At 36.2% G+C, this 25,618-nt stretch overlaps 1 protein-coding gene across 6 annotated transcripts in view; it reads right to left on the bottom strand.

Moving 5' to 3' along the window:
• RABGAP1L (RAB GTPase activating protein 1 like) overlaps positions 1-25,618 on the bottom strand; it is a 726,923-nt gene that overhangs the window by 598,210 nt on the left and 103,095 nt on the right. For 4 of the 6 annotated variants that reach the window (XM_064370670.1, XM_064370668.1, XM_064370669.1 and 1 more), the window contains 3 exons: positions 24,967-25,033; positions 20,384-20,486; positions 16,441-16,607 (listed from right to left, as the gene is read on the bottom strand). In XM_064370670.1, coding sequence (XP_064226740.1) covers positions 16,441-16,607; positions 20,384-20,486; positions 24,967-25,033 — 337 coding nt within the window. The remainder of the gene's footprint in view (positions 1-16,440; positions 16,608-20,383; positions 20,487-24,966; positions 25,034-25,618) is intronic. The other 2 variants (XM_064370673.1, XM_064370672.1) reach the window with 1 other exon arrangement.

Here is a 25,618-nt window from a genome sequence, read left to right as displayed (position 1 = left end):
CTGGAGTGCAGTGGTGCGATCTTGACTCACTGCAACCTCTGCCTCCCAGACTCAAGCAATTCTCTGTCTCAGCCTCCCGAGTAGTGGGATTACAGGCATCTGCCACCATGCCCAGCTAATTTTTGTATTTTTAGTAGAGACAGGGTTTCACCATCTTGGCCAGGCTGGTCTTAAACTCCAGACCTCATGATCCATCCACCTTGGCCTCCCAAAGTGCTGGGATTGCAGGCATGAGCTACCGCGCCCAGCCCAGTTCTCAGACATTTAAATGTCACTACTCAGACAGGTCTTCCTTCACTTTCCAATCTAAAACATCCACCCACTCATCATATCACTGATATTCCCTACTATTTTACCATTTGTTTGCCTGAATGTCTGTCTCCTCCTTGTAAGCTCCATGAAGCAGGAACCTCAACTGCAGCCTTCACCACTATATCCCCCAATGTCTACAAAAAGTAATTTATCACAGAGTAGACACATAATGAATGTTTATTAAGTGAATAAATAAGTAAATGAGCAAACAGCTCTATATGGTAGATGTTATTATTTCCATTTTATACATGAAGAAGCAGAGACTCAAAGACACAACCATCAAATGGTAGAATGGGGAACTAGCCACATGCCTAGTATCAGAATCAGATCATTAATATTTTGGCTTACCTTTTTGTGCCACTTCAGAGTCTACAAAGTGATAACACAGACATTATCTTATGTACTAACATATATTCTGCTCTCGATTTGTGCAGGGCTCCCAGAAAATGACTCAAAAATTTCCTCAAAGAGACTTCTTTTAACTATCACTTTGTGTCATTCTACTGCAGCGGTCCCTCCCACAGAATATGCACAATGCTGTGGCGATGAAAAGAAATCACCACAGCATTGTGCATAGCATCTTCTCTTCATGTGGCATTTATCATATGCTCCCTTGTATAATGGTAATTTTTACAAATTTCCCTATTAATATGAGATGACACAGATCCTTTGAAGGATTATACTTTAATCATCATATCCTCACTATGGCCACTACCATACCACAGATGCCAGAAATAAGCCTGTACTCTGAATTAACATGACTATAGCAATCACAGAATTATTTGTGCTAAAAACTTTTAATGTAGCTCACTAATTCAAATGTCATGTAATTTTAGAAATGAAAAAAACTTCAGTAATACTATTAACCTACAATTTTATTTTAAAATAAGAAAACTAAGGATTAGAAAGATGAAATGACTCCTACTAGGACTTAGTTTTTTATTAGCTATTGAGAACCAGCCTCATCTGACATACTTATTCTATATATAAGTTCAAAACACTTATTTCCTGTCCTAAATACAAATATGTGACACTCATTACATATATAAATTGGTATAGGTGATTCCTTTTAAACAAATGTAAAATACAGTATGTCTTTTCAGGACAGTTACTTCAATAATTAGACACAACTTAATTTTTTAATTATTAGAGTTGAAAAATATCCACAATAAGCAGCAATATATTTTTCAGAAAATTTGTTCATGATAATCAAATGTGCTAATAGAAATTATTTAAGACTTACTAATTCTAACATATGCTTTCTATCTCAAGAAATGTCAATCTACATTAAAATATGCCATGCCAGCCTCGAAATGCTTTGGATTTCCTAAACTAATGAAATGTAAATAACACTGTTTACTATCCTTGAAAATAAATATTACATAAGCATTTTTCTTTCATAACATTTTTCCCATAATTGCCTCAAATTGCTCTTTGTAGTGTATTACCTATCTAAAATAAGAATTCAAGAACCAACCCTTACATATTTTCACTGCTCTTGACTCAGTCGACCCCTTGAGAATTTAACTGTTTTACAATAAATTCATCGAATCATCTGCTCCTATTTTTCCTGATACTTTCTATTCTCATAGATTTCCAATTATTAAATAAAAAATAAGTAAGTTTTGAATTTTCCAAGCTCCTATCTCTATGCATCCACTCCTTCATGCTGAAAATAGCTATAGTGTGATCAATTTTTCTTACATTCTGGCACCATCACAAAATATAAAACAATTTTATGAAGAACACCACACTTTATGAAGAACTGATTTCAAAATGTTGAATGCATATTATAAGAGTAATACTATAGTCTTAAAAACAAGAATATTCTCTGGACCCAAAGAAAGTTTACCTATGAACCAGAATTTCGTCATTAAACATCAATTATATTGGGTATAACGGGGGAAGATAGCCAAGTGTCTTTCCCCCCACCCCTACCCCCATACCCGAATAGAGCTATTTGTCACATACTCTTCACGTAGTGATAAGCCTATTGCTTTTGTTACATATTCAACACAGTAAAATAATACAAGTCCTTAGATAGTGGGTTAGGCCTCTCTCATGGGCCGTGGTAGTGCTTTCTTGAACTTCACCAAAGAAAAACAAGAGAGAGATATACTGAAATTTAATGAAAAAAATCCCAAGTCACTGTCCTTACCATCTTGCTTTGCTTAAAAAACGGCATACTACTTTTTAAATGCATTGCAAAAGAGTATACGTAAGCAAAGATTCTCTCCTTTCTGGTTTTCAATTTCAGATTTTTAAATGCTAATTTTTCAGAATCAATCCTATTCATTCACCTAAAAATGTACACGTTTTTGATGAAAGCCATAATAAATCCCTATTTTTCCTTTGGTACCTGAAGGACATACTGTTATATTGTTTTGTTTCCTTTGATGCAGGTTTATGATACAACCATGATGGGGTACAGGACACACTACTCCAAAATATGGCAACTTGGCATGAGTAAACACCAGAAGTAGCAAAGTCACTCTCATCTTCCCCTTGCCTCTTCTCCCTTGAAGCAGGTCATAAAATCTATCCAACCTTCCACAGAAGGCATAAAACTTTCATTCCAGAAGCACCCTTCCTACACTCAAAAGAAAGAAACATCCTTATCCTTGAAGCTACAATAATGCCAAGAAGACTCTGAACAAATCTTGCCCCCATATTTTTGCCATTATAGATTATGAAGAACAAAGAGATTTTATAATGTTGAAAAAATATAATAAGAGTAATACTATAGTCTTAAAAGCAAGAATATTCAGAGAATATTAGAAATTTTACCTAAAGTTTACCTAGAAAATCACCAGAATTTCATCATTAAACACTGTGGGGATCGCTCCCATGTGAGGCCCCTCGGAATTGGGCCTCGCCATATGGTGAGCTTGAGCCCGGACACAATTTCTCGTTGGAGGCAGTCGAGATCGGGGAAAGTTCAACTGAGATCAAAGGATATCTAAAAGCAACTTTGCTAGACGATAAGGTGATACCTATGTGGTCTGAGAAGACATTGTGTTTATTTTCTGTTTCTGCTTTTTATCACTTTGTCTACCCATTTGCTGGGTCCTGTGCTTGTTCTTGTGACTGCTGTTTGCACAGTTAACAGGCTTACTGCCTCTCTGGTGCCCTGCATAGATAGTTAACTTTTTAACTTTAGCTTTCCCCAACCTGATAATGAGACCCGTCTGGATGACTTGATTGTATCGGATTATGTACCTGATTTTACTATTGTGTTATATGCTGCCTAAGCTTGTATCCCAGGACTTTCTGTTTCCTTTGATGTATGAGATATTGGTGTCTGCTCCTGCAAATCAAGTAGGACAAAGATATATATACTAACTGTGTGCAAAAATAAATTTGTCACTTAAGCAAAAGCTTACTTGACCCTCCGGACCTCTCTATGCTTTCTCTCTTTTCTTCCAGCGCACTCCCCTATTCAGGTTGGAGCCCTCTTGCTGGCCAAGAGTCCCCGGCAGACGGCCGACCGGGAGCCCAGAAAACACCAATTACGTCTAATCATACTTCTACGTTACTGTCTACTCTTCATCAAATCTAAGTATAAAAACAGTTTTCCCTGTTTCTTTGTGTTTTCACGTATGAAGGTTCCTATTGAGACAGCCAGGTAGCAGGGGCTGCCCAGAAAAACTCCAGTCAGAATGTGAACTGGGGTGGAGAAGTTGCTAATGTTTGCAGTGGGAGGAGCCTGGCCCCTCCTCTTCCTGTGTGGAACCTGGAATTCAAACTGCAGGTGGGAAGTGCTTTAGCAGGGACTCTGGCCTAGTGAGAGTCCCTGGTTCCCCCTTTTCTGTCTTTTCACCCAGTAAAACCCTACTTCACTCACCTTTCAAACCATCTGCAAGCCTACATTTTTGTGGCTGTGGAACAGACAAAGACCCAGTCTTTAGCCAAACTAAGGAAAAGTCCTGCAACATTTTTGGCATGCAACGTGGGGACTTAAGAAGCGGTGTGAAATGGGGACTAAAAACCTCACTGTTGCTTCTAAGCCTTTCATACTTAGACTTCTGAAGGTGAGGGAAACCATGCTCCCACCCCACCCCCCACCCCACACACACCCCCATCGCTCCAGGCCTTTTCATGGCCTTTTCCTTCTTTTTTGGGGACCCACCAGTGAGCAGCAGCTCCCCACCACTCCTCTCCCTACCAGGGCTGGGATGCATGGTCCAAGGGTCCCACACAGCCAGTTGGCTGGTGCACAGCCACGCTCCACTGCTACCACTTTCCCTTTCCCTGGCCAAGGGGTTTAACTCTATCAGATAGTAATTAAGCTCAAACTTGTCTCTTTGGTGGAAAAACCACTTGCATAAGAATAACAGGTTCCTCCCCAGGCATTTTAAAACTGTTTCTTTCCTTTCCCCTTTTACCCCATCAGCAAGTTAACCTTTACAGTTTTTTTCTTTATTTTAGAAGAGGTTTTACTAGTTCAGCTATCTATCACTGTTTATACTTTCTGCAGTTTTAACTGTGAAAAAGGATTTGTGTGGCTAGTCTTGGGCTGTGGCCAATCTGGTGTGCTTTGCATGTCTGTATGGTTTGCATTGCAAGCCTCCAACTTGTTTTACATCCTGGGAGCATGACCTGTAACCACCTGGCAAGGCTTTGTTTAGCAATCCCGCCTGAGGGGATGAGCCCTCTCAGGTTCCATATCTACATGTTTTCCTAGCCCTGTCTCTTAAAGGCCCCCACCCAGCAACCTTGAACATTTGACAGCCTTCCCAAAATCAAACTTCAGTTTCAAAATTGTCTTCCCTGGCACTTGGCTTTTTGAATACTTCAGAGGGTGACTGAAGTGTCCAGAAAAAGAGAGGTAAACAGGATTATTTGACATGTTTAGATACATGGGATTGCTAAAATGATGTTCAATCTTCTTTAGGTTATATTTTTGTGAATAATGCTAAAATATGTTCCAAAAATCATATGGGATTTCTAAAATTCTAATGTCTAAATATATGCTGTCAACCATAATTAAGGTTAAGTTATTGTAAACCATGGAGATAATCATACTTCTTTGTCAATTGTGTTTCTAACTGTAAATACCCTGGATATTTTGCTATTCACAGACAATTGCCCTCTTGTAATCCTTTTCAAAAGATGGTTTATAATCCCCTATAGAACTTTAACAGATGCTCTCAAACACAGACTTCTAATAACTTTGGAGACTGTAACATTTAAATAAAGGAAAATGTACAGCTCATGAAGAGCTGAAATATTCATGAATATCAAGCAAAATAAGAGTTAACTAAATGCACTGAACTCAGAAAGCTGAAGAAACCTTTTTAACTTTTTGATGGAATATTGCTGATCCTTGCTTTGTTTTTTAGAGTCAAGAAAACTTATTTTGAACTGTTTACAGCCTTTAATAATTGAGTAAGGTATATTCCTATGATCAAGATTTGGAGCATGTTTGTTTCTCTCTGCCTGGTTCCTCTACAATTTGGAAACTATCTGTGAGTCTTCTTATAGCAATATAATTGTTTGCATCAGTGCAATAAGAATCCATTTTTCTTTTGCAACAGAACACAACCGGAGAAAGTAGTTATTTTACCAAGGCTTTGACTAGGAGACTATGCTTCCCTTTAAGGAGTCAATCTCAACTTGAAGAGCCAATAAAAGCCCAGTGGAAAGCTGGCTTCATACCCTTCTATACCTAGTCCCTGTACAGAGTTCCTAACCTGTGGTCAGTAAAGAATATCACTTTCTAACAGGTCCAGAAGCTCCAAGTTTATCTTGGGACCCTAAGAGGAGAGAATCACCCAACTCACAGGTGTTTGAGGATACAAACCCACGATCGGGCTCTGCTTTAAAAGGTCTTACTGAGATTCCTTGTGGAACAAACTTCCATCAAAGCCAATCCAAAAGGCCTATGTAAAAATAATTATTCTTGCTGCACTTTATGCAAATATTCAGGCCAAGTATAAAACTATAGCCTATTTTGCAAACCACTCAGTCCTATGATGATGTGTTTTTAAACAAATATGAAGACTGGACAGAAAGAATCATGTTTCAAAACTTACCTACAATTTGTCATTAAATTCTAAACTCACTAGTTGTTTTTAAGTTTTCGCCTACATTTTAGACTAACCCTGCTTGTTCCAGTGAACCAGCCGGCAATCTCCGGATGCAGTTCAGAACAAAAGGGATGGGTAATGTAGAAGTGTGGATCAATACTCTAGTTCTGAGCAATTATCCTGCAAATCCTGCCAGATGATGGAAATAAATAGGATGCCCATCACTCAGAGGTTTCCTTTTGGGAAAGTAAGACCAAGGGAGCTAACCAAAGCCAAGCACCATGCACCCAAATCTTAGGATCAGTTATCTGGGTGTGCCACAAGACATCCTTTCCTCTCCCTTGTTGGAGGAGGACTCAGTTCCACAGTTTCACTTTAGCATTTGGCTTATGATAAGGAGTTCATTCAACTGCTTTGAGACATATTTCTGTCCCAGACTCAATTCCAAACTTTGGGTCAAAGCCCTAGGAAAGAAAACTGGATCTGAGATCCGGAGGCAGACAATAAGGGAAGTTAAAAGGCACAGCACCACAGGTGAGTGTGGCTGATTCCTTCCAATTAAGCCAAGCCCAAGCTTCCTGTTTGGATAAAGGCCACATTAGTACCCATGGCATAAATGAGGTTTAGGGAACTCCAAGGCTACTGACAGTAGGTGGGAAAGAGACATAGGTTGAGAGTGGATAATTCCTAATCTCTAGGCTCCCCTGTTTCATGAAGGCAAGCCGCTTTGGTACTCATGGCAGCACCTGCCAAGGTCACCGGAACTCAGGGATGCAAGGACAGAAGATGGAAAGAGGACGCTCTTCCCTCTCTCCTTCAGGTACCCCAGGTATCTGCAAGAAAGAGAAGGGAACCAGGGATGCCTGCTCCTTCTTTCTAGATGGATAGCCATTCATCTTCAGTCTGTACCCCTTTTAAATGCACCCTGAACCCCTGGGACTCCTTTAAAAGACACCCTCTTTTTTCCTTTTTTCTCCTCTGTCCTCTCTTCACTGATAGGTAGTTGTGTCTCTGTACTAAGGGACACTTCCCTTGGATGCATCCTCCAAACTGGAAAGAGTTAATTTCCCAAACCTTAAACTGGTTGGCTTAGGATTGGGCTCAGGGGAAGGGAACCCAAAAGCCCAACATTCTGGCAAAGGGGTAACTTTTTTTGCCAGTTGGGCTTTTGCCCTTCCTGTCCCTGTGCAAACTGTTAAAAGACTTTGGGATTTTTGAGTTGCCCTTATCCCTCCCCTTGTTTCATTGTGATACATGTTTTCTAACAACCTGGTCTGTCTGTTCTTGCCTTCAGGCCATGAAACTCCAATCAATCATGGAACCGGAGCCTCTGACATGTCCCCTTCTGCTAGAGGAAGCAGTTAAGATCGGTCTTTGTCCTTATTCTTAATCTAACAGCAGTTAGATATACTTCTTTAGAGAGGGGAATGAGACAGCAAGGTGGGAAGGCCTCTCCAGAAAAACTCCAACCAGAATGCACATTGGGGTGGAACCTTGAGAATTTGCCCTGTTTGCAGAGGGGGGTAGTCTAGCTCTTCCTCTTCCTATGTTGGGGCAGGAGGCATTCCTCTAGCAGGGACTCTAGCCTAGCAAGAGTCCCTCTTTCCCCCTTTTCTTCCTTTTCACCCAATAAAGCCCTGCTTTACTCATCCTTCAAACCATCTGTGAGCCTAAATTTCGTGGCCGTGGGACAGACAAGGACTCCATCTTTAGCTGAACTAAAGAAAAGTCCTAGCCAGGCGAGGTGGGTCATGCCTGTAATCCAAGCACTTTGGAAGGCCGAGGTGGGTGGATCACCTGAGGTCGGGAGTTCAAGATCAGCCTGACCAACATGGAGAAACCACATCTCTATTAAAAATATATAATTAGCTGGTCGTGGTGGCACATGCCTGTAATCCCTATCTTGCTTTCCCTCAACCTCACACGAAATCAGACACCAAATCTTTACTTCCCTAACACCTCTCAAATTTGTCTTTTCCACCATCCCCACTGCCACTGCCTTTCTTCAGGCGATCATCACTTCTTATCTTGGCCACAATAGCCTTCCTACTTTTTATTTACTGCGTCTAGTCTTGATATTCTTTTCACTGCAGTAACAGTGACCTTTCTCAATTATAAATTTACAGTCATTCAGAAGTTTAAAGCCTTCAGTTGTTCCTCTCTGAGGATAGTCTCTAAAGTCCTGACATGGTAATGACCTATCTATCTGTTCAGAGTAATTACCCACCCAAGTCCACTGATGCTTCATCAACATCTAATTTCCTACAAATCCTGAACATACAATATTACATCAGAGATTTATAAAGTAGCCCAACTATTATCTCTGACTGAAATCCCTTTCTCTGCTTAGTCACACTTCAAACACCTGATCTATCTACCAGAATTAGTTCTTCATTCACTGAATCATTCATTCATTTATGTTAGGCTGAATACACAAAAGACTCTGCCCAAAAGGCATACAGACTAGAGAGAAGACAAACAAGTAGGCAGTCAATTAATACACAATAATAGCTAATATTTATTATCAGGTGACAAGCATTGTTCTAAGGGTCTTAAATGATAATATTTATTCATTATGATGATCCTTTGAGGTGGCATAATTACAATCCCCATTTCAGAGACTACTCATATCTTACCTAAGGTTATACAGCTATGAAATATACACCAGAGTAAACTAGATACAAACCTAGGGGGTCTAACTGAACTCCAATAAGGGCAATAAGGGTGATTAGCGCTCACTAGTGCTGCTTCTGAACTATGTATATACTTCTATATTCATAGTCGTTGCGTTATCATCTAGTATTGTAATATTTTTACCCATATATTGTTTACTGTTTAAGAACAGAGAATAGATAATACTCATTCAAATACCCCCAACATAGCATAACGCCTATCACATAATGCATAACGCCTATCACACTGTAGGCACTCAATGTTTAATAAACTAAACTAAGCACTAAAAGTCATTTCTAAAATGAATACTAGCATCTCAGTGGAATTATAAGTGATACAGAACTTTGGACTTTCCTGCTCAGTACAGTGACACTTCAAGTAGAAATACCCTCTGGATTTCCTTACCTTGACCCCTAATAAAACCTAAACTAAGGAAAGAATCTTATTAAAGTCACTACCAATAAGGACAACAGAACTAGTAAAATTCATTATGACCTATTTCCTAGGAATGTTGACATTTTAACAAAGAGCAAAGCTTTAAGTCAGTGGAGTCAGTATGTAATAAGAAAATAGCAAATGTTTATTCATTTAGAAAGGCTTTTAGAGCAGAAATATTTTTGGCAAACAGTTTTCAAATAACCCCATATGAGCAGAGTGTTCCTCATACATCAGGATCACACATTACTGATTTTTATGAGCCAAGAGCCTATTGTCTTAAAGGGGTATGGGTAAGTACAGTGTCAATGTTTCCTATGTTACAAGTCCTTAGATTTTCTTTGTAAACTCTTCATATAATATATAACCAATTTAAATAGTGATATCAATAGTCAAGATGGTGCAAGTAAGGAAAAACCAACTATAAGTAGAATACAATTTAAAAAAAACTAGTGCTCATGAAGAAAAGTTTCCAGGAAAAAAAAATCCTAATTTTAGGTATTAGACTACCATAATTTTCCATTTCCCATAAACATTTATGTGTAAGTTTCAGGGTCAAACTGCTTAGATTCAGTTCCTGATCTACCACCTAATAACCCACCTGTGCGTAAGTACAAATCCAGAAAATGGAGATGGCACTTACACACTTACACTCCAATAGGTTTACTGAAGATTACACAAATTAATCCATGTAAAGTACTTAGAAGAGGGTATGGTATGTAGTGAACTAACTAAAAAATAATTAGTAGTGGCTATTACTCCTATTTCTTCCAGTAATAGTCATAGAAATTATTGATCTACTGAGTAAAGATCACAGAAAAACCTTATTATAGAGCTTGACATAATTGACATTTACAGGATGCTCCACTCAACAACTGTTGAGCACACATCCTTCACAAGTCATTTTGAAAAATTCACCACAATAGACCATATGCTGAGTCATAAAATAAATCTAAACAGTTTAAAAGAATTCAAATCACATAGAGCATACTATGTGACCAAAATGAAACTAAATCAGAAGCAAAAAAAAAATTAATAATAACTAGAAAATCTAAAAAAGTTGGAAAATCAAACAATATGCTTCTAAATTACCCATAGGGCATAAAAGAAATAACAAGGGAAGTTAGAAAATATTTCAAATACAGTTAAAATGAACACGCAATGTATCAAGATTCATGGAATGCAGCTAAAGCAGTGGTTAGAGGGAAGGTTGAAACCTTAGAAATGAAAAGGTATTAGAAAAAAAGCAGGAAAAAAAAATGTTCAGATGAGTGTAGTGGCCCACACCTGTAATCCTAGCACTTTGGGAGGCCAAGGTAGGAGAATTGCTTGAGCCCAAAAGTTCAAGACCAGCCTGAGCAACATAGCAAGACCCCATCCGTACAAAAATAAAATGACAAGCATGATGGCATGTACCTGTAGTCCTAGCCACTCGGGAGGATGAGATGGGAGACTCGCTTGAGCCCAGGAGTTGGACACTACAGTGAGCTATGGTACTGCACTCCAGCCTTGGTGACAGAGCAAGACCCTGTCTCTAATAACAATAATAATAATAATAAATGATCTGATCTTCACATGAAGCTACAAAAAGAAATACAAGTGAAACTAAAGCAGGAAAAATAATGGAACAACAATACACAGAAGAGAAAACAGAAAAAAAATAAAATAAAATCTGGCTCTTTGAGGGGAAAAAGTCAGTAAGTTGTGGACTTCTACCTAGACTGATTAAAACAAAGGGAGAAAACAAATAAATTAACCAATGCCAGGAATAAAAGAAGATCCTACAAATCCTATAAATGTTAGCAAATAAGGCAGTATTTTGAGCAATAGACTAGATAAAATTGAAAAATTCCTTGAAAGACAAATCACCATTTCAAGAAATTTAAATAATAATAAATGGATGGCCAGGTACAGAGGCTTACATCTATAATCCCAGCACTTTGGAAGGCTGAGGAGGGTGGATCACGAGTTCAGGAGTTCAACAACAGCCTGACCAATATGGTGAAACCCCATCTCTACTAAAAGTACAAAAATTACCCTGGCATGGTGGCACATGCCTGTAGTCCCACCTATTTGGGAGGCTGAGGCAGGAGAATCATTTGAACCTGGGAGGCAGAGGTTGCAGTGAGCCAAGATCATGCCACTGCACTCCAGCCTGGGCAACAGAGCAAGACTCCATCTCAAAAAAATAAATAAATAAATGGAATAAATCCAATATCTACTAAAGAAAGCATATTCATAATTTTAAAAGCTTCCCACAAAGTAAACTACAGGCCCAGATGGCTTCACTGGTGAACTCTATCCAACAACTAAGGAAGAAATAATACAAATCTTATCAAAATTCTCCCAGCAAATATAGGAAGAAACAATTTCCAACTCATTTTTTTTTTTGGGCACAAGACAAGATGAATACTAAAATCCAACAAAGACATTATAAGAAAACTATAAACAAGTATGTCTGATAAAAATAGACATAAAAATTATTTTTAAAAATATATAGAGTGATACATAAAAAGAATACCATCATGACCAAAGGAGACTTATCCTAAGGAATGTAAGGTTGGCTTAATATTAAAAAAAAAAAAAAAAGTAATTCAATATATGGATAAGAAAAAAAAATGGGGAAAAAACCCAATAGATGCAGAAAAACATTTGATAAAGTTCCAACACAGTTCACGGGGTGAGGGGGGGGACCTAAGCACGATAAGAAAAAGAATGTATAGGCATTCAGATTGGAAACTACTTTTATTGACAGACAACATGATCATATATAAAGAAAGCATTAAGAATCCAGAAAAGAGCTGGGCACAGTGTCTCACGCCTATAAGTCCAGCACTTTAAAAGGCTGCAGTGGGAGGCTTGCTTGAGTCCAGGAGTTTAAGACCAGCCTTTGCAACACAGCAAGACCCCATCTCTACAAAAAAATTAAAACTTAGCCAGGTGTGGTGGCATATGCCTGTAGTCTCAGCTATTTGGGAGGCTGAAGTGGAAGGACTGCTTGAGCCCAACAGGTCAAGGCTGCAGTGAGCTATGAGCATGACACTGTACTGTACCCTGGGCAACAGACCAATACCTTGTCTCCAAAAAAAAAAAAAAAGCTAGAAAAGCTACAAAAACAAGTTAATTTTAGCAAGGTTGAAGGAAATATGGCTAATATACAAAAATCAATAGTCTTTATATATTCTAAAAATAAAAACAATAAAAATTAAAATTTTAAGAATGCAACTTACGGTAATATCAAAAACATGTGTGTTCTGGGGAATTACATCAGCAAAATGGCAGAATAGGAGGTCCCAAGCTCTAGTACCCATCACAGAAATACCAACTAGCAACTATCCACATATAAGAACATCTCTGCAACAATTCCAAAAGCACAAAACTTAGAAAAGTTGTACTGGAAGTATAAGTGGAACAATTTCAATGTGATCATGTTGCCACTACCCCAGGCCAGCACAGTCTCATGCCAAGAGAGATGTGCTGAGTCTATGGTTTTGCCAGCAGACAAAAAACAGAATAGGTGAACATCTAGCTTCCCCAATATTCCAGGATGCTTCCGAAAACACCAAATTCTGTCTTTTCTCCTATAGAATACTGAGAAATTGTCAGGACAAGACCACATGCAACAAGCACATGTATCTTGGCAATGGCACCACATACTGCTGACAGCTTCACCTGACAAGGAGTCCAGGCAGCAGCTCCTCCCACCTGCAGAGCAATCCTGGCACCCAGTCTGGCCAGGGAGTATAGTTGGAAGTACTGTGTGGCTGCGTTTCCCAGTCAGCTATCCAGCCCAGCTGCAGAGCACAGCTGGAAACCATGCCCAGACAGGGAACCAAGCCAGCAGCCCTAAATATAACCTGTAGTCCCACCCAACCAGGGAGCCTAGCCAATAACTACATCAAAGAGTGAGGCACAGCCTCCAGCCCCAACCAAGTAGGGAGTCAAACCAGTAGCCCCACCTGACTGTAACACCATCCAGCTGTAAAGCCCAGCCAGCAACCCTGCCCAACTGTGGGGCACAACCTGCAGCCCCACCTAACCAGAGGCAATTACAAAGCCCAGCCAACAGTTCTACTTGACCTCAGATACCAGTCAGTGGGCCTGTCCAACCATAGAGTTCCACCCAGCCTTAGAGCAATGGCAGCAGCCCCATCATATCAGAGACCCCAGCCTCACTTGCCTACATATGCTACCAGCTGGCCCATCCAGAAGCCCAGGTTTAGCAGACTAATAAAGGTCCTTCCTTGGCCAAAATGAACATGTAAAGGCTGGAAGAGGTGGATCACTTCCTAAATTGTGCAGACACTAATACAATGTTATGCAGATCACAAAGCATCAGGGAAACATGATACCACTAATGGAAACTAATAGAGCTATACTAACTAACCCTAAACAAATGAAGATATGAAACTAACAAAGTATTTAGAATAATCTGCTTAAAAATCAGTGAACTAAAGAAAACACAGACAACTAAACTAATTAGGAAAACAATACATCAAATGGTGATTATTCATGTGTATAAACTTGTCAAAACTCATCAAAATGTACTATTAAATGGGTGCATTTAACTGTATGCTAACTACCTCAATAAAGTTGATTTAGAAAAGAACTCTGAATGTGGACTCCAAAGTTTCACATGATCAGGGTCCTAGTTTCCTCTCATCATCAATTATTGTGCTTCCCAGTCTTTTTAGTTCTCTGGGCATTTATACTTGCTTTTTTTCCACTTACACCTAATTAACGTCTATTCCTGTTAGATCTCGGGTCAAACGACTTTCTCCAGTTTACTTTCCCAGCTTCTGTTTCCATCCTCTTGTTAAGTGCTCTTCTTGCTCCCAGTAATTGGAAAATGAATGAAAATGAAATGCCATTTGGCCCCGAGTGGACACTAAACAGGAATAAAACAGACCTTCATACACCCCCAATGCTCACACATAAAGTCCTGCTATATTTGAGAGAAGAAAGCTGCCAAGAAAAAATAGTTTGGGAACAGGGCATCTCATCTACTTTGGTGTTGCCCCCAGGAGTCTGGTCTAAACCTGTTTGGGTACAGGACAAGTTCTGGTTTCATTCAATAAGTCCAATACTCTCAGAATGAAAGAAAAGTTCTAGGTGTCTAAATCACTTAAAACTGAAATCAATGCATTCTCTCTTTATTTCTTTAAAGTAGTAATGGCCTAGAGCCAAATTTTCAAAGGTAACTTAGAATTGCATTAGGTGCTCACCTAATTCCTTCTTTATACCAACATTCTATAGTCTAGAGCAACATCTCTAGATTACCATCAACCACCCCAAACCAACCCACTCTTTGGAGCTGCAGAAAGAAGCTAGTCTGGCCTTACAGTAGCATAGTCTGGATTAAGGTAAGGAGTTGTAGTCTCAGATCTTGCAATAATTACTCAGATGAATTTTAACAATTACTTTAACTTCTCTCTCTCTCTCTCTCTCTCTCTCTCTCCATATATATATATGTATATATATATATTTATTTAATGAACTAATAATATATGTAAATGAACTAATATATATTTATATATATATAAATGAACTAATGATCTTAGGAACTAATTTTATATCTATATATAGAGAGAAGTTAAAGTAATTGTTAAAATTCATGTAATTATTGCAAGTAATTATATATACAAATGAACTAATGATCTTAGGAATTAATGATATATAGATAGATATAAATATAGATATACAGATATAGAGAAAGAGACAGACACACAGATAAAAGTACTAGAACTGGGAAAAACCTAACTTTTTCTCACATCTCTATAAGGTACAATTTACATTATAATAATTTATCATCATTAGAAGAATGACAATCACTTTCTATACAGCTCCTTTATTCACGATTATGCAACTATGAATAATTCTTTGGGTCAAAATGAAGAATTATTGGATAATCATAACAACTAAGCTATTTTAAAAAAAGGACAGACAGAAGGGTGGGGAGGAAAAAAGAGAGGGAAAAATTCTCATAATAAAATATTAAAAGATGCTCAGGAGACTGAAGTTTGAATATTGCTCATATAACCTTCATTAGCATATGCTATAAAAGCAGTTCACACAGTAATAAAAGGTGAGTCAAATAACAGCCATAATAATTTTAGGAAAGATTTTTTTTTAAACCACAATAATTTCCAAGTACATAGTATATGAAGACAAAATGAGCCATGGCAAGTTTTTTAATATAAAAATGAGTAAGAAGCTTCTATATTTGTTCCCTGTGCTGATGCCTGCGCTTTTATCACACAGCAGTTCCCATATTATAGTATATAAAGCAGCAAGCATTTTAAAACTTGGGAGAACTGAAGCACTAACAAAGACAGCATATAAAAGATTTTCATTCTTCTAATAGAACATTTTTATCCTGATTTTTAAAAAACTGACACTATTAGAATTCAAGTTATTTTTCATTGTTACCTGATTCCTTCACTATAATACAAAAATTACTTCCTTTACTAACACTGGCTAATTTAAGGATATCATAGAAACTATAATTTTGTTCATTTAATATTAAAATAATTTTATAACCTCATTAAGTCAAACAAGATGTTCATATAAAGCTGTCTATCTAATATTACAGGCAGAAACAACAATAAAAATTAGGTCTTTCTTGGAAACTTTTTCATTAAAATTTTATAAGCCTATGATATTTCTATGCATTGCCTTTTTGGTTTTAAGTAATTGTATGTAAAAGGCAAAAAAGTTATTTTATATGCAGGATCAATATTTCTGTTAAGAAGGTTTATGACATTACAGGTTTCTAGGGAAAAAGTATATAATTATTAAACTAGCTGGGTTTTTTTAGCTTATATTATCGAGTTGTGAATTTTTCAAATACTCTGTTGGTTGACTTCAAATATCATTTGATTTCTTTGAGGAATTGTATTGCTTTGCAACTTCAGGAATTATCTTGGCATTAAAGAAGAGGCGTGGAAAGAAAAATGTATGTTACCGTATGAAGAGAGCAAAAAGGTCCTACCTGTTTCAATCTCATGAAGAAAGTCTCTGTGAAAGTCTTTCTGCTGAAATACCAAAATCGCTCATTTGCAGGGTACACACGGACTACTGTCTCCAGGAGAAAGCGAACAGGCTCTACCACCTCTGTGACTACCATATCCACTGCCACAGTCATGTATACTCGTTTATCTGTAGTAGAAATGTTCAGGGTTTTATGCCAGTTTTATTATTCCTTGATTATTTTAAACAAAGTTTCCTCACTTACGAAAGAATTAATGTTCTTTACAATTATAGTAACTTCTATGTTTATATTTAAATGTTCTATTGACATTATGATTAAATAAGTATGCAAGTATTCTAAGCATGTTTCTTAGAAACTAATAATCCTAAGTGTACATTAATAAATTGCCTGACAATTTTTCTTTTTCCATTCCCCAAATTAGATTTTTAATATAAAAATAAATAAAATACAGTAATAAAGGATATCTTTTATTCTAAAACTATCTGACTTCCCAAAGAACCTCTAGAAAATCACAGAGATTTGTCCCTTCATCTTATAAAAAAGATAATAGAAATTACTAGGTTTGTTTAATGAGTTGCATGGGAAGAACTGTCATAAGAGACACTCGCCTTCTCTGTGTTAAACTTGTATACATAAAATGTGATTGAAAGCTGGGAATGATGGCTCACAACTGTAAAAAAACTTTGGGAGGCCAAAGCAGGCAGATTACTTGAATTCAAGAGTTCGAGACCAGCCTGGGCAACATGGTGAAACCCCAACTCAAGTAAAAATTACAAAAAATTAGCTTGGCATGTTGGTGCACACCTGTAGTCCCAGCTACTCAGGAGGCTGAGGTGGGAGAATCACCTAAGCTCAGGAAGTTGACCCTGTAGTGAGCCGTAACTACACCACTGCACTCCAGCCTGGGCAACCAGAGTGAGACTCAGTCTCAAAAAAACAACAAAAAAAATGTTACTGATATAAATACTTCCATGCTGTATGCTTCAAGAAAAGTCTCCAGAGATTTTTCAGTACCCTCATTGTTGCAATACATATTTACCCTTAGGAAAAATTAATCAAAGTTTCAAAGAAATAGTCCTGTGTAGTTTTCATATATATATGAATATACATATAAATATTCATGTATGTGTGAGTATATATACACATATATCTGAGTCCTGACAAGTGCTTTTAGATAACAACAGTATGTTTTATCAGCCAAAATTCTAGTTATGATTTGAAATGTTTACTAGGCCACAGCCTTCCTTTAATTAGAATCTAGAATCTTCTAGGCCAGTGTCTATAGGTTTCTTCAGTTTCACTATGACAGGTTGAAACATGAATTTCATTTTATTTTATTTACTCTGCTTGATATTCATTGAGGTTTTTGTTTTTTGGTTTTTGTTTTGAGATGGAGTCTCACTCTGTCGCCCAGGCTGGAGTGCAATGGAGCAATCTTGACTTACTGCAACTTCCGCCTCCAGGGCTCAAACAATTCTTCTGCCCCAGCCTCCCAAGAAGCTGGGATTATAGGCACCCACCACCACACCCAGCTAATTTTGAAAAGTATTTTTATTAGATACGGGGTTTCACCATGTTGTCCAGGCTGGTCTTGAACTCCTGACCTCAGGTGACCCGTCCACCTCAGCCTCCCAAAGTGCTGGGGTTACAAGTGTGAGCCACCGCACCTGACCTCATTGAGGTTTTTGAACCAATGGCCTGGTTATTTCATACCATTTTGTAATTTCCTCATTCCTTTATAAATATTTTTAAAACCTATTTGACTACAAATTTTAGTTCTCTGTTAAAGGAAAGTCCAAATAACCAAGGCCATCATTAGAAGAAACCCTCAATAGTGTTTTTTAATATTATACAACATTTAGATTCGTCAACTACTTCTCTATCAATATCAAACTCAGTAACAATTTTATCACATTCTTACTAAATAGAGTCTTATTAAACACACTTGCCAATTCAAGAGAAACTAAAATTCGTTAGACATTGTACTTGACCTGGAGAACCTTAGAGAAAGAAGTAAGAAAAACACAAGACAAAACGTAACATTCAACTGAATCTTAGTGCAGTGGAAATATCCAAGACTTTTCATCTCTCAGGGCCTAAACTTCTTCCATAAAAATCAAACTTTATTTGATCACAAATTCTCTGAGTAATGTGTAATTTCAAGGACATCATTTAGAAATTTTAAAGGTCAGGGTAACATTTTTGTATGGCATATGAAATAATTTTAAATTTAAAACACATACTTTGGATCAGAATATTATAATATACTATTATATAGTTTGGTTTAATAGTTTATTAGTAATAAATTTTAAATTTATTTTAAATTTATTAAAATTTTATTAATTATAATAAACTAATAAATATAGTTTATTAATAAACTATATAATAGTATATTTTCTTTTATTTGTGGACCAAATGTATATTTTATTGCAAAATAAAATTAAACTAGGTGTTACATTAAAAACATGAAAACTTTTTATAATTTGATATGCAAAATTCTTATATTTTGTTCTTCAAAACTGTCAACTGGCTTATTTTTATCATTTTTGTGGCTTCTTTCTGAACAAGTATAAGAAAGAAGGTTACAGGTATTTGCATGCCTGCCTCCAGAAATAACAAATTGTGGGTGTAAAAATTATTTACTGTTAATAAATGAAAAGTTAAATTTTATATGATCTTTTCTTCTTTTTAGCCCTCATTTTTAGACAGCTTAATATGTGATCAAATGCATGTGATCTACATACATGGTGAATATTCTCTTCAGAAAATGAAAGAATAATTATCATTATAATGCTCTTTATTAACATATTATATTTTCATATCAGTATCCAAGAATGCTTTTTGTCATTAAATGAAAGTCTACTGTGGGTATAAACTAAATAATATAAAATTAATGATAAACTGATCCATTATATTCTAAATACAAAATAATAGTTGAATGACGGTAAAGTATTTAGGATAGGAATATAACTCATTGGGTAGTTTAAAGGTAGATGATGAAGGGGCAAAAAAACATAGGCAAGCAATTAACAGCTATCTGGATAAAGTAAGAATAAGAAAACAATGGAAAAATGACAAATGTAACTATTTAACATTTATATATTCTGTTCAATATTAGATATGATAAAATGAAAAGGTAAAAAACTAAGAAAAAACTATTTGCTACAATTGAAATCTTTACTATATATTACTAGCATCCCAAAGGCCAAAAGATTGGAGCCAATAATTAATAAATGAAAAACTAAGTAAACTATAATACAAAAATAGTTAAAATAATAATTTTAAAATAGTCAAAATTCCAAAATACTTCCTTTTCATCGTTTTCTTTAATATTTCTCTATCACTACGCTACCCAAATGAAATACTTCTATACTGGTATATGAAAAACAAAGCCCAAATGCTTTCTCTATAATCTAATAAAATTAATTCAGGCCAAGTGCAGTGGCTTACATCTATAATCCCAGTTCTTTGGGAGGCAAGATCAGTCGAGGCCAAAGGTTCAAGACTAGCCTGGGCAACAAAGCATGACCCATTGTTATAAAAATAAAATTTAAAAATTAGCTATGCATGGTGGCACACACCTGTAGTTCTATCTAACAGCTACTCAGGAGGCTGAGGTGGGAGGACTGCTTGAGCCCAAGAATTTGAGGTTACAGTGAGCTATAATGAGCCTGTACTCTACCCTGGTCAGCAGAGTGAGACTCTGTCTCTTAAAATAATAATAACAATGACAAAATTCACATATCTTTTGGGGAGGATTCTTTTAAATGTGGAGATTTCCCCGATAGAAGCATAAAGTATAAAAATGAATCTCAAATTCTCCATAAAAAGAATATGTCCACTTTAAACAAGTTCCAAATTTTAAAAAAAAACATGACAAAACAACATTGTTCATAATATAACATGTAAAGCAAATAATAAGGGATCTTTTAAGAAAAGTCACCTTTTGGGGTTTCCTCGTTAAGTGCCAAAAATATTGGTGCATTGGGGTTCCACATGCCAGTGATAACATAAGCTCTCCCATCATAGCTCTTTCCCATGGATTCCTATAAAAATTCAAACAGTATTTACTGATAAAAGACAAATCAAGAAAATCATGACTTTAAATTATACCTACTTTAAGCAATCCAATTTATTAAAATTTGGATTTATATTCAAGCAAAAGCTTTATATTCACTGTAAATTCTTTTCATCCTACAAAAGCATTTCTTTAAATATTAAATTCTTCTACAGTTTTCTTCAAGCACGGTTTCTATTTAAAGACATATACCCTTGGATAAAAGGTGGCATACACTTACATGCTGAATCACAAAAACATAATATTGTTACAAAGTTATATTTAACTTGATCTTGATGCCAACTGTCCAAATCTCATATACACATAAGGATGTATATAGTTTCTATTAAAACAATGATATGGAACTAGCTAAAGACAGTTAAAATGAACTAATAGCTAATCACAGCAGGGAAAGTTAATAATTTTCTTCTAATGTTCTAATTTTTAATAAATTCTTAAATATTAATTTACTTTATAGCAATTAATACCTTTAAAATTAACACTTTTCTATTTTCTATATGTCAGATATTTGTATATTTTCTTACAATCATAAATTAGTATCAGGAGACTAATTTTGGTTTGTAAGCAACACCCAAGTTTATTAACTGTCTCCCTCCACTGTTACACATACTCCCTCTTTCTTCCCTTCTCACTAAAAAAGCCAGCAACTGCCATAGCGAAAGCAAGGCTACTTGTAGCTTGTGTATATGTGTGTGGAGAGAGGAGGGGTAGAGGTTGTCCTATGAAAGAACCACACACATCATACAAGTATTTCCACATGCAAATGAACAGTATCTACAATATTTCAATTTTTGTAGCAATTTCCTCACATTATGAATAGAGACTGTTGAAATGGTCAGACTACAACAAATAAAAACTTTTCTTTTTTCATTATTGCCCATTCACAGATGAAACCCCCCCCCATAAAATTGTGTCAGTCATTTGGTAATTACTATGTATATTTTTCTAGTGTATTAGTAATATTTGACTAATCAGATTGTGTAGCTTGAGTGCAGGGACCATGCATTGCAGAGACGAAATACACTCAAGGTCATTTGTAAATGAAACCAACTCAGCAGCCCCAACACACTCATATGTTAATGGTCTCTTTCTCCCCTCTACACACACATACACACACACTCACACACACACACATACACACACGTACACAGCTCACTATCCTCCATCTCTACTCCCTAATTAGGGCTCCATTGGAACAAGAATGGGCATCTAACCCAAAAAGAATTCAATCCATTTCAAGATCAGAACTTGTGCTGTGCTTTAGTGCTCAGAATCTCTTTCAATTAAGAAATACCAAAGAAAGTGGGCAGTCACCAGTGGAAGCTAAAAGGTTTTCATGAGAAGTCAGGCCATGATAAGCCACATATAAGACAAAGTTATAAGATAACAAATATAAAGTAGGGAAAAAATATATAAAGAACAACAGAGTATTAGAAAACTGTTAAGTGGTAAGAGAAATGGAGAAAACAAACATAAAAAATCCTTAAAAATTATCAATCATGCAGACAAAAAACAAAGGCAGATTATGAGAAGCAGGAAGGGAGGGAGGGAGCAAGTGTAAGACAAAATAGCAGAAAACATCATACATGTAATACTGTTTCATGAAACTCTTACTTTTGCTTTTTTGCACATAACAAGTATGCTAGATCACAATATAAAATATATTTTTAACTGTGGGTACAGCTACTGGTCTAGTGTTAATATATGGCTAATTATAAAGATTCATGAACTTTCTGAGGAATCTCTAGGACTTAAAAATTTTAAATTGTGTTCCAGTTCCAAGAAACCTGGTTCTACTGAGTTTTCTGCTTTTCTCAGTACCTTGCTGTCAGGCTTTTCCCAGGTATCAGTGACTGTGGATCAAAAATTCTCATTTTTAGCTGGGTGCAGTGGCTCACGCCTGTAATTCCAGCACTTTGGGAGGCCGAAACAAGTGGATTACCTGAGGTCAGGAGTTCGAGACCAGCCTGGCCAACGTGGCGAAACCTCATCTCTACTAAAAATACAAAAATTAGCCAGGCATGGTGGCACACACCTGTAATACCAGCTACTAGGGAGACTGAGGCAGGATAATAGCTTGAACCCAGGAGGCAGAGGTTGTAGTGAGCCAAAATCACACCACTGCACTCCAGCCTGGGCAATAGAGAAAGACTGTCTCAAAAAAATTAAAAAAATAAAAAATCATTTTCTTATTCCTGTACTACAAGTATCTTGACCAAAAATATTCTCATTATTGGAAGAAAATGAAATCTGTTACTTGCATTCTCCCCAAAAAAACTAATTTTCTGTGTATACACACAAACACACATACACAGAGTCACCTGTTGCATAATGATAGGGATACATTCTAAGGTATATGTTATTAAGTGATTTCTTTGTGCAAAAATACCATACTTACAAACACCTAGATGGTATAGGGGCTACACACCTAGCCTGTTGCTCCAAGCCCATAAACTTGTACAGCATGTTACTGTACCGAATACTGTAGCAATTGTAACACCAAACTATTTGTGTACCTAAGCACAGAAAAGGTACAGTAAACATACATTATAATCTTACGGGACCACCTTCAAAGTGTGGGTCCTTCATTCACAGAAATGTCCTTACTCAGCATGTGACTTATATATAAGTAATCTGGCTATTTCACTGAAAAATATATCTTCATTTATAAGTAGGACTTTCCTTTCCTTTCATGAAGCTAACATGCTATTTGGGGGTGTCATAGAGGGAGGAAAAGTATTAATATCTTGTTGTAGAGGGTAGAATTAAGACTAATTAGACAAAGTTACAAGAACTCTAATTTCAGGTGATTATAAAAAAATAACTTTGTAATAACCAGAACTGTCCTTTCGACTTTAACATAAGGTAATAAGTTTCTTTTCATTAAAAGTAGTCTAGCTGAGGGTCAATGTCCACTATGAAGATTAACAACACTGGGTAATAACAAATCACAACTGTTAACCATTGCAAATACAAACCCTCCCATTTGCCCACCTACTTGTTGCAAGTAAGCCCCTTCTCTGTCTAAGAGCATGAATGCTGACAACTCTTTTGATTTAGATATGAACTCAAAGGTGGGGAGGACTGTTTTGCAAGTTAGAGAGACATGGTGAAGGAGCCTCAGAAGTTTATACCAGTCCTATAACTCTATAATCCGAATTCAGGTTTTATGGACAAATCTCTGCAGTAATTCATCTTAATCTTTTCAACTCTGAAGGACCATGATTAATTAGGACCTAGGATCTTAAAAATTTTTAATATCTCAATCCTTCTAACCTACTTTCTCAAGGAATTTTCAGGGCTCCAAAATGCTAATGGCTTGCCTTAGGTAAAACCACTTTCATTACTGAGATGTGGTTAAAAATATATATATAAGAGACATGGATCAATAGCTAATTTATGTTTATACTCAATTCAACTGGTTGTCTTTACCTGACCAATTCAGGCAGTACTTCCTCTGTATTTCTGTGGCTTGTTGTACCACCAGATACTGAAAAGCTTTGTTTTCCACAAGACCATGAACCCACTGATGGTAAGAGCTATTTTTACTCGTATGCATAACCTCAGCACTTCATTCAACACTTAGCACATAAACAGGTGCACAAAAGCCTGAATGAACCATTCCTGTACTGCTTTAAAAGCAGTATTGATATTACCATGAAATTACTTAAAAAAAAAAAAAGGTGACCTAATTAGTAATGTTTAACCTGACATTTGCAAAACACAGCTGAAAAGAAGAAAGTATGTAGTGCTTATTATCACTAAATATAAAAATCTCAGTTCACTAAGTAAGAAACTTTATACATACTCTAAGATGATTATTTTCCTATAACATTTCTAAATCACAAATTAAATGTTTTCATTAACTGCAATATTAGAAGGTATTTCTATTCGAAAGTTAAAACAGCTTGCTACTTTTACACTAAATATTGACTGTTGAATATATATTAATCTTTAAGGACATTCCTTAAATAAATATCACTCCTAGAATAAATGTACTTTGCTAAGGACAGGTAATCAAGAAGAAATTCAGAAAGGGAAATGCTTTAAAGAAAACAAAAGTACACATCACAACACTCAAACTAACAGCAGTGCATTAAAATAAATGAAAGTCTCCATATTCACTCTGGAGATGCTTGTTATAATCATGTACTTGTTACTCCAGGCTCAAAGAAAAGACATCTAAGAAGCCAAAAAATAAATGGACATGGTCATAACACAATCCTTTCATTTGCTTTCAACTTGGATATGACTGTTTTGGTGGAAATTGTACTAAATTCCTCTTTCACAAGTAATTCTAAGTTTGCATTTCCAAATTAATTATTACTATCACACAGCTGCAAGAAATAATTTTGACAAGATGGCAAAAATTTGTAAATAGAAAATACTTGTAAAATATAAAATAACTATCATCTATACTTGGTTAAGGTGCTTAAGATTATCATTACCATATCCAGTAAATGCATGTCACTGTTCTTCACGTTTCGACCTGGGCTTAATAACATTCCAAAACATCTGAAAATATTGGGGAAAAAAAAGGAGAAATAAGGTATCAAGAATATGTAGAAGCCCAGTGAGCAAAAAGCCTTTTTATGATAACTATACAATCTAAGCTCTGTATTTACAAAAAGCTGTAATTTTTTTTCTAAGAACACCAGGAATAAGTATTTATGAAGATACATAAGAAAACCACACAGAAATAAGTTATCTAAATTTCCAGATCTTTATTTGCATATAAAAGATTACCAAGGATGAGAAACTTCCATAAAAGTGACCATAAATTGTTGACTGAAAGAAAATACGGTACTGAGATACAAATTAGTTTCTAGGGAGGTAAGAGATTTTATTTGCCTTAAAGTTATTCCAAACATGTAGGTCAAAATCCATTAACCCAGTTAAATCAAAAAGAAGGTTTTGAAAAATAAGACAATGACACTATACTCTCTTTACATGAAACCAGATTAAAAGAAAGCAAACTATTACCCTGGTCCTCCACAGTCGTCTTCACTAAGTGGCATGTTAATACTATATCCTCAGTTTTAAAAAACAGTTATACAAACTTTATTACTAAATATGTTATTATATTAGTGAAGATATTAT

Source organism: Aotus nancymaae, unplaced genomic scaffold (genome assembly GCF_030222135.1).
Source record: "Aotus nancymaae isolate 86718 unplaced genomic scaffold, 86718_ANA_hifiasm-v0.15.2.pri h1tg000108l, whole genome shotgun sequence".
Taxonomy (NCBI): domain Eukaryota; kingdom Metazoa; phylum Chordata; class Mammalia; order Primates; family Aotidae; genus Aotus; species Aotus nancymaae.
The sequence above is the reverse complement of the archived record's forward strand: the minus strand, read 5'-3'. Positions and strand labels throughout refer to the sequence as shown.